The sequence below is a fragment of the Cryptococcus neoformans genome, chromosome 2 (assembly GCF_000149385.1).
Source record: "Cryptococcus neoformans var. neoformans B-3501A chromosome 2, whole genome shotgun sequence".
NCBI classification, from domain to species: domain Eukaryota; kingdom Fungi; phylum Basidiomycota; class Tremellomycetes; order Tremellales; family Cryptococcaceae; genus Cryptococcus; species Cryptococcus deneoformans.
Window position 1 is genome coordinate 538266 of NC_009178.1, and position 16210 is coordinate 554475.

General features: G+C 47.0%; 6 protein-coding genes across 6 annotated transcripts in view; 4 read left to right on the forward strand and 2 right to left on the reverse strand.

The window, feature by feature from the left end:
- The window catches only part of CNBB2010 (hypothetical protein), a gene marked incomplete at both ends in the record, with an annotated part of 6840 nt that extends 2937 nt beyond the window's left edge, over positions 1-3903 (reverse strand). Inside the window, 8 exons of the mRNA XM_772307.1 lie at positions 1-117; positions 171-285; positions 339-367; positions 419-470; positions 519-1719; positions 1793-2508; positions 2563-3125; positions 3177-3903. The exon at positions 1-117 is cut by the window's left edge and continues 207 nt beyond it. Of these exons, the coding sequence (XP_777400.1) occupies positions 1-117; positions 171-285; positions 339-367; positions 419-470; positions 519-1719; positions 1793-2508; positions 2563-3125; positions 3177-3903 (3520 nt within the window). The remainder of the gene's footprint in view (positions 118-170; positions 286-338; positions 368-418; positions 471-518; positions 1720-1792; positions 2509-2562; positions 3126-3176) is intronic.
- Positions 3904-4321: 418 nt separating this feature from the next.
- CNBB2020 (hypothetical protein) lies at positions 4322-6787 on the forward strand (the record flags this gene model as incomplete). Its single annotated transcript, XM_772308.1, has 5 exons — positions 4322-4441; positions 4495-4906; positions 4955-5136; positions 5207-5743; positions 5798-6787. 5 exons carry the CDS (start codon positions 4322-4324, stop codon positions 6785-6787), a joined length of 2241 nt encoding a protein of 746 aa, XP_777401.1.
- A 95-nt stretch (positions 6788-6882) lies between these two features.
- CNBB2030 (hypothetical protein) lies at positions 6883-8403 on the reverse strand (the record flags this gene model as incomplete). Its single annotated transcript, XM_772309.1, has 4 exons — positions 6883-7327; positions 7452-7919; positions 7971-8119; positions 8170-8403. 4 exons carry the CDS (start codon positions 8401-8403, stop codon positions 6883-6885), a joined length of 1296 nt encoding a protein of 431 aa, XP_777402.1.
- A 415-nt stretch (positions 8404-8818) lies between these two features.
- On the forward strand, positions 8819-10654 carry CNBB2040 (hypothetical protein; the record flags this gene model as incomplete). The annotated part of the gene is made up of 9 exons (XM_772310.1): positions 8819-8859; positions 8932-9164; positions 9224-9336; positions 9389-9507; positions 9573-9695; positions 9747-9881; positions 9948-10096; positions 10149-10428; positions 10483-10654. The coding sequence occupies 9 exons, from the start codon at positions 8819-8821 to the stop codon at positions 10652-10654; spliced, it is 1365 nt and encodes a 454-aa protein (XP_777403.1).
- A 2337-nt stretch (positions 10655-12991) lies between these two features.
- Positions 12992-13783, forward strand: CNBB2050 (hypothetical protein; the record flags this gene model as incomplete). Its single annotated transcript, XM_772311.1, has 5 exons — positions 12992-13052; positions 13106-13248; positions 13305-13492; positions 13551-13639; positions 13695-13783. The coding sequence occupies 5 exons, from the start codon at positions 12992-12994 to the stop codon at positions 13781-13783; spliced, it is 570 nt and encodes a 189-aa protein (XP_777404.1).
- A 684-nt stretch (positions 13784-14467) lies between these two features.
- On the forward strand, positions 14468-16178 carry CNBB2060 (hypothetical protein; the record flags this gene model as incomplete). Its single annotated transcript, XM_772312.1, has 10 exons — positions 14468-14528; positions 14587-14648; positions 14775-14891; positions 14944-15216; positions 15264-15311; positions 15368-15384; positions 15440-15657; positions 15712-15823; positions 15880-16042; positions 16095-16178. 10 exons carry the CDS (start codon positions 14468-14470, stop codon positions 16176-16178), a joined length of 1155 nt encoding a protein of 384 aa, XP_777405.1.
- Between the last annotated feature and the right edge of the window lie 32 nt (positions 16179-16210).

The window sequence follows — 16210 nt, forward strand, 5'->3', positions numbered from 1 at the left end:
GATAACCAGGATAGATAGTTGTATCAGGAAGGTCATCATCGGTATTGGAATAACAATAGAAGATGGCAGTGACTGCGTCTTTTTCGGGGTCGGGGAGGAGAGTACCTCGCGATTGAGCTTGAAAAATAAATCAGCCCCACATGTCATACTGAGAAGAAGTGCCTTCTTACCAAATACTTCCATGGTCAAGATCGACATGTTCTGGGGATCGCCGGAAGAATCCCTCACTTTCCCTTTCTGAGAATATTTGAAGCCATATTTGCTCTTTTGGGTCGGATGTGCTAGCTGATCCATTATCAGTGCCTGACGCAGTTTAGATGGCGGAACGTTACACTCACCTGTGACGTCTTTTCCTCGTATTTTTCTCCTATAACGAATATGAGAAATGATGCCTGACTTCCTTATGAATTTTGCTCACTGGCTATCTTCGCCTTGTCTTCGATTTTTTCACACCAACGTTTGACTTCTCTCTTACTAGGTGGTCGTGGCGCGTATTCCCATCCCAAATTCCAACGCACTTTCCCAACACTATCGTTGTCACTATTTGTTTTTAGCCAACCAGCCTTTGCCCTCTCCTTGCCCTTTGCATTTTCTAGCAGGGGTCCACTGCCGATCGTAGATTCAAATTTTTGCAAATTTCTCACTGAATGGGATTTGAGATTGAACACCCTGCCCGCCAGCGTTTTTGATCTCTTGGGTACATCGGCCAGTTGACCAAAGAACGGCGGTTGGTAGTCAACAGTAGATACGCCGTGCAACTCCATAGTATCAGCAATCTCATGGCGCTGAGGAGGAAGGATGTAATATTGCCATGCTTTGCTTGCCAAACAAGACGAAAGATTCTCCTGGTGGTCTGATGCAGCATTTTGTGGCGACCGATGTCTGTCTCCATGCGAAGGATGTGAGAAATTACTAATGAGGGGCAAAAGCGACTCCTGGCTCGCATGACCTGGTTCTGTGAGTTTGACCCGTTTGTGCGGGCGCACCTTTGCCTCGCGGTCATCGCGATGTGTCGCAACGATGGATGGGGATATAGGGAGGCGTTCATCGTTGGCGGAAGGGTCTTGAAAAGTAGGGCTCAAAGCGGGTTTGGCGGAGGGTGCGTTCAGAAGGGTTGCAGAGAGAGGTAAGTCTGAGGTTTTGTCTCTGAAGGACGGGTTGAGCAAAGTGGAACTAAGGTGAGATTCGACTAGCCCGATGGGGCGTGAACTGTTAGACACGACCGGCGAAACAACATTCGCAACTGGTTCGTACAGACCAGCACCGGCTGGAGGAAGTGATAATTGGACTACTTCTTGACCTGGCTCTGGGCCAACAACGAGATTTTTTTTCGCCGATGCCGAAGGAAATTGTCCCTGCAGCGGTTTCTTCGCCTCAGCTAATTTTCTTTGTAAGTTTCCATGGTCACCATCGATAACTTTATCTCTGGGAGAGAGCGATGGAGAGGATGTAATAGCTCCAGGGTTCTTTCTCTCCAAGGGCAGAATAACAGTATCAGAACGAAGATGTTTACTTCGGGATGACTCGCTTCTCTTCGCGGGAGACAGGTTCGGCGATTGTTGGCGGCTTTTGGCGAATGCATTACGCATGAGGGAGCTAGGAGTTGCCATCTCTCTGGAAGGTGTGTTCGCGTTTTCAGGCGTAGAAACGCCATGACCTCTTTCATCGTATGGGTTTTTGAGAGGCGACAGAGAAAGTGAAGAGCGATCAATGATTGTACTAGTACTGATCAATCAGCAAGTCTTTTGAGAGCGTGTAGCTATATGACACGTGGCAGGATGCCTGGGCTTACCTGAGATCTCCCAATCCAGCGTCCTCTAATAATCGCTGATTTCTTTTACGTTTACGTGACTCGAAAGTGCCCACGCTTGATTTGCTAGATCCTTTGCTTGTCGGAGTCCACCCAGACCATCGACTATTCCCTTCCTGGTCTTGATCTTTAGGTCTGTGTGGTGTAGTGGGCACGCTCTGGACTCCCAAGCCAGCTGCCACTGTCTGTCTGAACAACTCTTCAAGCTCTTTGTCATCGTACTCGTCATAATGACCTTCCATCTCAGACGCCATTTGTGTGGCGCGTATCTTGTCGGTCTCTTGGGCATGCACTCGAGCCCCCTCAGCTTGTTTGTACTCGTCTATATCACCCTCGTCCTCGCCGACATAATATTGGTCAGAATCCTCAACTTCTTTAAATGGGACTGCTTGAACATGTTGGGAAAGCTCTGGTACTGGTTGCGGATGTTGAGAAGCCTGAGTCATGGCGAACGCCTCAAAGGGGTTTATCTCTTCGTCTTCTTTCTCCAACCTTGAATCCATTCCCGGTTCCTCCAAAGTAACAGATGTTGACTCGCCGAACAGGGCATTCTTATCCTGAGAAGAACCGTAGTATATAGATGAAGTGTCGGCTGGCAGAGTCATGTGAGACTTCCTGGACATTTGGGTAGTCTTGGTGACCTTCTTAGCTTGCTTGGGCCAATGAGCTGATAAAGCATCAAAGGTGGTCATGATCCACTGGGAATTCATCATGAGACATATCTCATTGGTGTGAGGAAAAATAAACAGTACCTTATCCCATTGCAATTTTTCCCCTTCCCTGCCAGCTGAAACATCGCGAGAGTATTTCTGGAATGTCAGCTTCCCTTTTCTCTTCCTCTCAGCGCCCATACGCTCTTCCAGTATTGCCCAAAGCTCGTCTGAGATCTTCCAATCACCTCCCTTGTTCTTCTTCCCATCCACTTGATTGCCTCTATACCCAAGTTCCTCCATTGATCTTCCATCCATCCCGCCGCTACCTGGCATCATATCATTTGTTCCAGTGCCTAATCCTTTAGCCGCTCTCCTTCGCCTTTCATCTTCCCACAATTCTGCAACCGCAGGCACAAGCTTTTCGTTGGGATCCAAAGGCTTATGTAACAGCTCAATGAAATCATGATGCAGTAGACGGGGCATAAGTCGCTGTCGATTTAGGATCTGGTGAGGAAGAATGTCAAATTCAAGGGAAGTAAATGAATCCTTCGCAGGAGAGAGGCCTGGGGGGTATAACATGGAAGTGGGTATCGTGCGACAGTTAAGTAAGCCAAGAGTACCATCGGTAACTGTCTCTGACAGGGAGTCAAACGGATCTGCTTCTGTTTACATGTAAGCTTAATGGGACTCTTGTGTGATAATAGCCTTCTCACCTGGCACGGGTTCCCTGAAGGTACCTCCTCCCAGCTCCAACCATCCGCAACCATACAGGTCAAAGTCACACATAAACTGTAGAACGTGATTGAGATGTGCTTCGTGCGGTTGCCATTCTCTTCCTAGCACATTCGGCTTTCGTAGTTGCTCGAGTGCTATATGCAGTCTTGCCGGATTTGCCAGATTGATTTTGAGAAAGTAGTCAAATCCAAGATGATATCCATAGAATGGTGTTCCCTTTACAAGGATCACAGAGACGACATGCAAATGCTTTGGGTCCACACCACCGCCGTAGTTAGTGTTGTTGGCTGCAGATGTCGGATTTTGCCGAAGTGCGAGACAAATCGCATAGTTGAGAGAGACGGCGAATCTTTGACAAAGTTTGACCACCCTCTCTGGCCGCAACGGATCTTGAGAGTCCATGGGATAGGGTACAAAAAAGTATGGGTAGCACAAGTGTATGTTGGCACAAATTTTCTGCGAAGAGGACGTGGTCCCAAATATCCGGATAACAGGTACGCTGTGTGGTAGATTACCCAACGGTATGGCGGTTGCGAGTCGAGACGGAGCATAGTGCTGACGAAGAGTAGGAATGGGTGCCGCCTGATCCGAGATGATATGGGTAATTTTGACACGTAGACGGGGACTGCTGAGACTCAAAGATTGGCTCGATCCGACGGGCAAAGAGGACGACGGTCCTTGATTGACGACCGCGGTGTCTTCCATGGTAGACGATGGTGATTTGAGGCTCGCTGAGAGTGATGAGAGCCAGTCTATGACATTGCTAGCGGTGGCAAATTATCAGCATTTTTGTGATATGAGGAACGACAGGAAGGGCTGAACATTAAAAACAGCAAAAGAATTTGTTGTAGGTGACACGCGGACTGCAGGATCGCGAAAATACAAGTACGAGTTACTCGTAATGTTCGCGCGCGTCAGCATATTATTATTATAGACTGATCTGACGTTATTTTTAGGTTATGTAATACCTGATACGCCACTCGCTGATCGGATGACGTAAATGTGTTCTCCCATCGCATCTCGTTCGTTGTGGTGGGCAGAAATCCCGCGAGTTTATGTCTCAGCTCATCTCCACTGCAACGTAGAACGATCATCCAGCAATTCTGAACTATACAAACCAATTATGCCTCCCACTCTGACTGATCTTCCTTCAGAGGTTATCCTGGAACAGCTCTTGCCCTTACTACCTCTTAAAGACGTCTTACGCCTCTCACAAGTCAATCATCAGCTTCATACTCTCACAGTTCGTCTTCTTCCCAGCCATGGTTTTAGCGTGCGCACTCTTACTCCTGACAGCTCGACCCCTCCTATTGGCGTCACAAGACAACTTCTGATTTTTCTTTTTCTCCTTCTTCTCATCCACCTTTTCCTTCGTCGGATTGGTGGCGGCGGGTATATTTTGGCCTCTTGCAGCCACGCGCGTTTGTATGGGGCTCAAGCAATAACTCTCGCTTGGGCGGTGCCGAGAATAACAAAGGAGCAAGAAAGTTTGGAAGCTTTGTTGACTGTCCTGCAGAAATACGGCTCAATGAAAGAGAATCTGGAGGGAAAACATGGACTGAAAGTCTGAAAGATAGTCTGGTTGGGTTAACACACGGGATCGTTGGTGACGCACCCAGCGAGCTAGGAGGCGCTGGGGTCGTAGAATTACACGCTGGAGGATGGAGTTTCACCGCAAGGTGCAGTGATGGCTCTGTATGGGTTTGGGGTGAGTACTACGTTGTGAGGGGTCGAATTTAACGGACGTTGTGGTCAGGTCAACTGGACGGAAGGACGATGTCTTTCAGAGAAAAAAGCTGGGAAAACAAGTACTGCATTGTTCCAGAACCTACCAGAATCCCTTTGCCTTGCAAAGCGGAGTCCATAAGTCCTGGCAGGTCCCATTTGTTGATATTGGATTCGGATAACCTTGTCTGGGAACTGACGGCTTGGGGACTAGTAAGATTTTCAAATTTCATTTATCCATGGAGCATGGCGCTCAACTTACTCTGTAACTTATCTGCCACAGGCTTATCACCACACTGCAACAGAACTCACTTCACCTGCGCATTATGGCTCAAATCGACATCCTCCCCATGTCGTCCAGTTGTCAACAGGCTGGACACATTCCGCTGCTCTCACGTCGGGAGGCACAATCTATATATGGTTTCCATTTTCGGACCCCTACAAACAGTCGTTGACTCCTGATGCTGAGCTTAATGTCCTAAACCCGCATGGGGTGGAAGACGATGCTGACAACGGCGCAAGGGGTCTGCGATGGGGCACGGTAACCGGTAATGTCCTATATGAATTGCCAGCTGTTCCTGTGAGACCTGAGTATGTTACACTGCCTGCAGAAGATTTCAACAGCGATGCGAAAGAGGTCCTTGGGGGGCTAGACGCTGAGTGGAAAGAATATGATACGACACATACTGCTGAGATTCTCGAAGAAGGTCAAAAAATAGTCAAGATCGCCAGCGGGCTTGAATTTATCCTTGCTCTTAAGAAAAACGGCGAGGTGTGGTTTACCCCGGTGAAGGACGGTGTTCCTCCGGTTTGGTACTTTGTGTGTTAGTTCATTACAAGACGTTACACTTTTGACTAACTTGATATTTACAAGGTTCCATATTTCTCATCTCCCGCAATCACTCATATAACCGCCCAGTTTGAGTCCATCACATCCTACGCAACTGCAACCCAGCAAAAGCAGTCCTCTGCAGTCTACCACACTAGAGTCCCTGCCGATACAGTTCCACCCCCTTCATTCACTTCCGAACCGACAGTTTTGCTACATAGACCTGACTTTCTTCCAGACTTACAGAATAAGGGTATTATTCAAGTTGCTTTGGGCGACTATCATTATGCTGCTCTGACCAATCGGGGTGAGATGCTTACTTGGGGTCAGGGAGGGAATGGCCAATTGGGATTGGGTGCCGAAGGCAGACGAGGAGACGGAACCGTTCCGAAATTGGTCAAGTTTGAGGAAGAGGAAGCTGGAAAGGAAGACCCCGGCTTTGTATTCTCTATAACGGCCGCAGGCTGGCACACCGGCGCTCTACTGCTGGGCAACAATGAGCCCAAGAGAAAAGTAGGTGATGAATCTGCCGCCCAATCACCTATCCATAGGACCTTGGACACTGTCTCAAACTCTCAACACCAAAGGGGATCTCCGGATATAGCTCCATACGAACAGAATCCGCCTGTTACAAATGGCAACCATCCTCCTCCATTCAGAATAGGGTATCCCGGAAGACACATGTTCCGAGGTGTGAGGGGAGGACACAGTCAAATGCCTGCTCCTGTCCAAGGCCAAATCGACCCATCTACCGCTAATGAGCTTTCAGCTGGAGCAAATCAAGGCGAGACCAGTGCCTCATCTGATCAAGCAGCTAGTAATCAACCAGCTAGTATCCAGCATGATACAAATTCCTCAGATTATGGTAGTCAGCTGCCGATGCCGCAACACCATGTGTCTTCGCGCGCTGTTCGAGCAATGCCGTTCTTCAGAGTCGGTTTCGCTGGAAGGGGAAGTTTTAGAGGTCGTGGAAGAGGGCAGCCTGGAATAAATGACGGGAATGGGGTCGGGTTCAATCCTGACGGACCTCAATGAAGAGTTGCAAATTTGGATTACAGTGTACATATATAAGATATATGTGTCATAAATAAGTATGACTATTATGGCTCTGTATACAAATGCATCATGATCTATAGCCTCGACCGCTTGCTCTTTTTCTTCGGTGCTTCTTCTTCACTATCGTTATCATCCTCGTCAGAATCAGAACCCTCCCCGGCGTCTTCCACTTCGTTCATCCCCTCCCACATCACTTCCTCATCATCGCTCTCATCTTCGCCGACATCTTCTTCCTTCGCTTCTTTGCGCACCTCGAGCTCTCGTTCATCGTATCCTCGGAAGATTGCTCCACCAAGCCCAATACCTCCCACCATTCCAACAATATCCCCTTTCTTCCCTTCACTTCCCCAGTTTCCTTTCTGATCTTCAGGAGGCGGTGTGGTACAAGTGTGCAATCGAATGGAAGCATCAGAAGAAACAGAGGCAAAGCCTATTCGCTTAGTACTCGGGAGGAGGGGAGAAGAGTTTTCCGAAGAAATAGGAAGTAGATGATGCGGAGTAGCTGTGAGCGACGAGTAGCTGTATAATACCTTCCCTGTACGAAGGTCAAGAGCCCCCAAGTAATTCGAACGATCAGAAAAGAAGAGCTCACTGGAGGGCCTTTAGCTCTGTTTCGCTTCAATCATTAATGATGGTGACTTACTTTTCCTCTCCGGGCATCAAACATGCGACCCCACCTTCTCTGGCAACTTTCCAATCTGCGACGGGTTTTCTTTGCCTTGTATCAAACCTTCTCACTGTTCCCATCTTCGTTCCACTGACTAAGGCGTCAGGGCTATTCAGCCAGCTCAACGCGAGATGGTAAACCGGTGGGCGAAGTTTTAAATAGTTATTAGGCATGTTCTTCGCTTGCCAAAGCTGTCCTGGTTCAAGAGCATTTTTCTTACGTTTGCCAGCGTCGACCATTGGTGAGTCAGAAGAAGACGCGAAAGTTCTTTCGACATCCCAGATGGAAACGTCAACCTCTTTACCCCCCATGGCGAATTTATTAGGTGCGAGATGGGTCGAAGTAAGACATGCAAGGGGCGATGGGACGGACCGCGAAGAAGAGCTACTTCCTGAAGTTGGATGGAACGTAAGCAACCCAGACGTAAGGGCAGAAACCGTCCCGCTATTGAAATCGTCAACATTAATACTATCAGGAGGTTTAGACAGGCCATACTTTTCAACAGGAACCAAACCAGCCCAGACATCATTGGCGCGAGCTTTAACGCTTTCCTGAGAGGTTATTATAGGCGGCGGAGGAGCTTCAGTACCAATGGAAGAGAGTTCGAGCGTAGAGATTTGGAACTTGTCGTCGGCAACCACGACCTTCGAGATCAAATGTCAGATAATCTGAGAACAAAGAGGGCAAGACTCACCTTGTTATTCCCCACATTCACCATTTTTCTCACTCCACCAAGTGCGCTGTACTCGCCATACTTGACCGGTAAATTATGGACAACAGGATCCGCCGGGGAGACGTTCACAACACCGATAGTGGGCTCAGGAAAGGAAATATCCACTAGAGTATTGGGGTAGAGAGAAGGGGCGAGAAAATTATAGGTGCGAACCATGGTGATAATTAGGACTGGTCGTTGCCTATCGATTGCCATGTATCTTCTATTTTGAAAGCGAGTTTGTCCTGTTCAATCGTTCGTGGCCCAAACCCATGCGGACGGAGTTCTACGAAAAAAAGCAAAATATTTATCGAGGACAAATCCCAGAAAAGTCGTGACGCAGGACCGCAGGAACGCAGGATAACAGCGGCATCATTCACCGACGCCGCAGACACCAGTACTACTACCACTCGCTGTAACGATCAGTTAACTACTACTACTACTGCTATCGTAGCTCACTTTTCACTTGCTCGACGTCATATATATAGATATATTTATCATACTGACACAAGCTAGAAGCTAGGACCCTCGGCAGACAGATCTCTTCCAGTTGAATGAGATTCCGACAAGGCAAACTAGTAAGAGTGATCGCACTTACTACCTTGTTTTCCTACTAGGGCGACTGCACAAAATGTCAAAGATAGATGGAATCATCATCCTAGACACAAACGGGTATGTCCATCTTGTGATATCCTCCATTTTACCTATACAAGTCTTATCTAACTATGACATGGAACTCCATAGCAAGCCCATCATCTGTTCAAACTTCGCCTCATATCTCCCATCGTATGCCACAGCACATATAGATACGTTCAATGCAGCTCGGAAGAGGGCATTGGTTAATGGCCCTGGTAGAGGGATGGATCCCGTTTTATGGGTGAACACACTTGACAATGGAAGGACAGGCATGTTGGGAGGAGGACTGTGCCATTCAGAACGAAATGGGCTGTACTTTTTGGTGCCAATAGGACAAGAAGGTAAGACATGGACTTATCGTAATGGTTGGTACGCTGACCAACATCATCAATGGCGATAGTGAATCCGCTCTTCGCATTCTCATTCTTAGAGTCTCTTTTAGACATTCTTCGAAATTACTTGGGTGATGTGACGGAAACGACAATCAAAGATAACTTTGACATTGTTTATATGGCGAGTGTCGTTTGGATACAACTCAGTGATTGCATTAATAGCCTTCTCATAGCTAATTGAAGAGACTCTTGATGAGGGACATCCCATGACGACAGAGACGGAGATGTTGAAGGAAATCGTTCTTCCTCCAAGCTTGGTCCGGAAGATATTCGGTGCAGCCGGTGTTTCTGGGTAAGTATTCTCCAGGTTGTATTGGGACAGGCCAAAATGCTGAGCTGGTTCATTCTATCTTGTAGTCTTCAGTCTACTACAACGGCGCCGTTTACAGCACCGATACCTTGGCGACGCCCGGGAGTGCGACATAATAATAACGAAATTTACTTTGATATTGAGGAATGTCTGGATGCAATTGTGGATAGGTATGTGGTGTCTTTGAGATAGGCCCACTTTTACTCATGGACTGCATGCAGGAGAGGGAATACTTTGACGGCCTCTGTCTGGGGTCGTATCAACTGTAACTCTCGCTTATCCGGTAATCCGGATCTCCTTCTTAACTTCTCCGATCCAAAACGCATGCATCAGTGCTCATTCCACCCTTGTGTTAGGTATGTCAATTTCTGCATCGTGGGCTTACTTTCTTAGCCCATAACTGAGCTAATAAAAAATCACAGGTATTCTCGATGGATGAAGGATGGTGTTCTCTCCTTCATCCCTCCAGATGGCAAGTTCAGACTGCTAGAGTATGAATCTGTCATCAACAACGCGAGAACTTCTGTTCCTATACAGTTGAAAGCTGGATTGACGATTGGGGATTACGGCGGTGAGCAAGGCGGTTGAAGTGCTGTTGATTGAAATTGACCGTTGTTATCAAGGACGCTTCACACTTACTCTATCATCTCGCCTTAACACTCGACCTCTGGAGGATATAAATGTGTCTATCTTCCTTGGCAAAGGCGCAACATCGGTTAGTGCCAATGCCTCTGGTGAAAGGCGACCTTTACATACCCAGATTGGGAAGGAGGAAGCTGCTGAAGGTTTTGTGGGAGGGGGAAATTGGGAGTTTGATCCGCATACGCAAATTCTCAAATGGCACCTTGCTTCTTTAGTCTCGACGGAGCGGTCGCCGACTTTAACTGGAACCTTTACCTCGAGGTAATCCAGCTTTCATGTGCTAATGTGAGGAAGTATTGCTGACCAACGTTGTAGTGAAGCTCGTCCTATCGTATCCCCATCCTTTGATGTCGGCTTTACCATTCAGAATTATTCGTACTCAAACCTCCGAGTGAATCAGCTCAAGGTGCAAGGTGATGTAATGTACAAGCCATTCAAGGGGGTAAAAATGATTGGCAGGGCTGGTAAAATAGAGGTGCGATGGTAGTTGAGTGCGCGAAGGTGACTGTATATGTGGACTGCCATATCTCGCTAGTCCATGCTAAACAAGGACGTTAATGTAGGCGTTTTGGACTTCAAATTGTCTTATTAAGAAGCATCGTACGTTTCTGGGCTTATTTAACAAATGAACAGAACAGTAGTAGTAGTAGTATGTATGTCATCTCAAAACTTCTGGATTCGAGAAACAAACAGTTATCACCATCATATACATGCTGTGACTGTGTTGAGAATTGCTGTTATACTACAAATAAACAATTGACTTGTACAGGTGGAGCTTACTGATCTAGACGGATAATCATTACTCTGCGAACCAGGGGAACGGGAACGGATGATGGGAAGTCGGCTTTCGGATCACGGGTTGTCACCCTTGATGCGCCGGTCAATAGGATAAACGGAAGCAAATTAAAGTGTGTAGACTTGAGCTGAATTGAACCCGAAAATGGTGGGTTCAGGACCCTGAATGCAAAAAAAGCCCATCATTCGCCAAGCTGTATCGCTGTGCATGTCAGTCCTCGGCGTCGTAAACAAATGTCAATTGTATCAGAATCCTATTTCAATCGATCGTGGGTTCCCAACTACTTGTCATTCCACCACAATAGGACGTTCCCCATTAGACCTTTTTGTGATCCTCAACAGCGCATCCGTATTGTCGGCAGTGAATAGTGCGCAGATCCTGGTTTGTTTGATTGATTCTTCACAAGATTTCGCGCGTCACGCTGACGCTTTGCTCTCCTTGCGCTCTTTCGAACGAATTTGTATATTCCCGCAATCTCAATCTCTCACCTCTAACAACTCCTCCCGTTGTAACATCTAATTCTACCACCTCTCACCAAATATATTCCTCCACAACTTCCGTTGCTCGGTTTTTGTTTGCAAATATCCGATTACTTTCCCGCCAACCGTCTGCAAGGATTTTCAGACCATCTTCACTTCTGATCAGCAAGCCGAAGTTAGCCTCCATTTCAAAGAAGCCATCCTATCCTGTGTAAGTAAAATTAGTTCAATCCGTTCGTTGTTGGTGTCTCCCTTCCTTATCTTTCAGTTCCATGTAACGAGCCAGCAGCACTCCGCTCAAGTGCGGAGCTTCGCCTTCATGACTCCACGACCGGATGTCAGGCGGTGATGCTCGCTTGTCTCTTTCTTCGCATCTCATGTTGATCCCCTCTTGTTGCTTTTGCCATATTACGGCTGAGTTCATTCCCATGACTTCCTTATTTTTGGATGCCGGTGGGTCTTCCAAAGCGGCGATCGATCGGACGGTGATTTCCGCCCCAACCGATCAAACTGCTTCTTTATCTCTTCCGTGACAATGTTATATCGGTATACATACACCTGCTTGCGAACTGCTTTGATTCCAACTCCGTGGCATGATACCCGCGATGCAGGCCATGCGCGTGAGTGATGCACGGAAAGGCGAATGCTGTTTGGAGTAGGAATGCCTGAATGCTTTCTTTCCTGCTGAACCTGGCGAGGGATCGCCATGTGTCATGGTTGAGCACGACAGACAAGTCTCATAATCTCCTTTGATGCGCTTGGAATTTGACATCCCCTTGCATGAGTGCGCCAGCCCTCATGCGAACGCGCGCGGCTGTCGAAATTATCATTTATGGGCATTATCATCATCTGCGATTTGACGGAGCCGGGGCATTTAGTCCTGAAGCTGACATGGTGGCGGTGGATATGTTTTGAGGGAGCGCAAAATAAGGATTCCTTTGCCACTGGATCGGTCATTATCTCCTACAACTCATCTATCCAGTGGCAACATGAGTGCAAGGGGTTACTTGATTTCCACGCTACTTCTCTTGTCGTGACTACTTTCATTGTTCCACTGCGGTATCACCATTGAGACCTACCGCCGTATCGGTTCCCAATAATACAATTGCACGCTGTTCCGTTGGCGATTACTCTTAGCTTCTTGTTTTGCTACATCTTGAGAACTACGATATAGTTTCCTTATCGAACCAAACAATTATCGATCACTGACACCTTTCTTGCACCATGCCTTTTTCTTGACCTATTAATGTTCCCATCTTTCTGCCACATATGTCTCCACCTCATCCCTTCAAACCGCTTTGTAAACCTGCGCCCCCTCGTACGCCAAACATCTTCACCACTCATATTCAATACTTCCTTGCGGTTTCTATTACACCTACTCATCACTCTCGGTTTTCTCCCTACTCGACAAAAATCATGGGAAACTGCGGATGTATTGTATCCTGATTCGCGCTGGACATGCTTGCCTCCCTATGTGAGTTGTCATATGGACCTAGGCTACTTTCGCAACGCTGACACACGGATTTAGAGCGTCTTTGAATCCGACAACATGTCCTCCACTTCTGGTCCTCTTAAGCGCAAGGTCGTTATCATGGGCTCGACCTCCGTTGGTAGGTGATGCCCTTGCGCCTGGCCGAGAAAGCTAATCAAATGAATTCACCAGGCAAGACTTCCTTGACTCAACAATACGTTGCCCCACCGACTTACACTGCTTCATACTATCCTACAATTGAGGATACTTCTCACAAGATTGTAAAATACAAGGGAGCCGATTACGACATCGAGATCGTCGATTCTGCTGGTCTCGTGAGTATTCTTGTCGTGGAAGAATATTCTTTATGGCTGATATAATCCGAACGCAGGAAGAATACTCTTTGTTCCCTGGCAAATATGCTGTTGGAGTCCATGGATACATGCTTGTATATTCCATCGCTTCTAGACAGTCCTTCGACATGGTGCCCACAATCTATGACAAGATCTTGGATTATGCTGGGCTAGAAAGTGTGCCCCTTGTCATTGTCGGGCAGAAAACTGATCTAAGAGATGAAAGGTAAGTGCCTTGCTCAGTCAATTGTTTCTCTTCAGATCCCAACTAAAAATATGAATAGATCCGTCACGAAGGAAGAGGGTGAGGCTTTGGCAAAGAAACTCCGCGCCGGTTTCATAGAATCTAGCGCCAAAGATAATGCCAATGTCTGTGAGTACATCCTCTGGACAGAGATAAAGTTGTCGTGTCTGATGCTTGCAAACAGCCGGTGCTTTCGAAGTTTTGCTCGAGGAAATGCAGAAGGTGTACAATCCTCAGCCCGAGAAGAAGAAGTCTAGTTGGTGGCCTTGGTAACTGCCGACAACTCGAGCTCCGTCCCTCTTTACCGACAACTGGGCTTATTTATACGTGGACATTGCTTCAAACTTGCCCTGACTTCTAATTTCCGATGCTTTAAATCCATATCCCTATATACTCGTGTATTGTTGTTCGTGCCCCATGCGTTATCCTTCTTCACCGTCATCATCGTAACTTTGTATGTGACATCATCATCCTCTTTTATAGTAATCGCACCTTTTTCTGATAGTTTTTGGCTCCTGAATACCTTTTAGTCCGTGCTTTGCTTTAGTATATTGGGGCCAACAGTTTGAATGAATTCATTGACGTTCATCGTTACCATCAGCAGAAATGTTTATATAAATGATCAAAGTAAATAAGAAGTCAACGGCGGCGACGCGCACTATTTCAGTGCAACGTGGGTTAGATTCGCCATGACATCATGATTTCTCACAATTGGAAGTCTCACCTCTTCCGGCACGAAATTGCCGGTGCCTTGTTATGCGTGAGCAGATCAAAGAATAACATCGAAAAAGGAGACAGATCCATCATCATAGAGCGTCCACCGTTTTCCTGTGCGTACACATCAGGAATCCCCTCCATATCGCCCAAACACAGGAGAAGAAAAAGAAAACATTAACAAGTCAAGTCTGCTTTCAAACCGAGAGAGACTGGGAGGTTTATTGGTCCATTCATTTAAACATGTCGGCTGCACATTTAGAGGTTCCGTATTTCGAGCCGACTGAACACCCTCATAGGCGATGTGAGTACATGTTCATGAACAGAGGCGGTTACTGGCCGCTGATCACTTAAATGAATAGATAATCCTCTGATAGGCAGGCATGTACTGGTGTCCCCTCATAGGACCAAACGCCCATGGAAGGTAAGTCCAGACTGGGTCGTACTTCAATATCAGACAGTTATCGCAGTGAGGAATCAGATGTGTCCAAGCCAAAATCTCAATGTGGGATATATTGAAAAGATGGATGCTGATGTTATTATATCACAGGGGCAGACGGAGGAGCCGGTCCTGACCACTCTTCCAGAATATGAGGCAACTTGTAATCTTTGTCCGGGTAACGAAAGAAGTAATGGCAACAAGAACCCAAAGTATATAGACACTTTTGTCAGTAAAAACCCTACCCGATAACCATGTCATACCTGCTCATAACGGACAGACTTTCGAAAACGACTTCCCCGCTCTCCTTCCTGGTCCTCTACCAACCCTTCAGCAACCTTCCAAAGTCAATTCATCAGATTCGCTTTTCGCATCTGAACCGATCAGGGGACGATGTAAAGTCATCTGCTTCCACCCCAAGCATGATCTTACAATTGCTAGGATGAACGTAGACGACGTGGTTAGGGTGATCGGGGAGTGGAAGAACGTCTACGTGGAGGAAGGACGGATGCTACAGGAAAGCAGTGGTCAAGGATACGTGCAAATATTTGAGGTAGGCCTCTACGCTGCTGAAAGTGTTGATAATTATTACTTTAATAGAATCGGGGGGCTATGATGGGGGCCAGCGCACCTCACCCTCATGGACAAGTGAGTTAAGCTCCTGTTAAGTCGTCGATAAAGTCGACTGACATTATCACTACAAGGTTTGGTCATTGTCCTAGTGGGTGACAAAGCACGTTTACAACGGTAATGCGGATTCCTGATTGCTTTATCAGTGTACCTGATGAACCCCAAACGGAGCTGAACAACCTGGCTGCCTCAACTTTGGTATCTTCGGGTAACACTCCAGTGCGGGGCGACGGATGTCCGTGTTTGCTATGCACTTACGCAGCAGAAGAAGTGAGGCGAAAGGAACGGGTGGTTGAGATTGACGTGGAGAGCGGATGGGTCGCAGTAGTCCCTTTTTGGGCTGTGTGGCCTTTTGAAACCCTTTGTAAGGTACCCCGAATTCAGCGAATAATGGAATTGGCTAATGGATTGCAAAAAGTGCTTCCTTACAAGAGACACATTCCTTCCCTTATTCAGCTAAACGATAATGAAATAATCGGACTGGCTCGTATACTTCAGAGGCTTTTGGTAAGGTATGACAATCTTTTCTCGTAAGTCATTTATCAGCTGGATCTTTGAATTGTTCACTTGATCTGATCCTTGATAGATGCCCATTCCCTTATTCCATGGGGCTGCATCAATCTCCTCTTCCACCTTCAAACCCTGACGGCGATGTGGCTCACATCCACTTCCACTTCTATCCGCCTCTTTTAAGGAGCGCCAGCGTACGCAAGTTTTTGGTTGGCTTTGAAATGATGGCTGAAGTACAAGTATATTGGGTCATGTCCTATACAGCGGTACATTGCTAACCATCTTTAATAGAGGGATTTAACTCCTGAACAAGCTGCATCAAGATTAAGAGCTTTGCCAGGGACCCATTATTTGGATCAGAAAATAGCAGTTTAGATTCCTGTTCGGGCAATGACTTACACTATGCT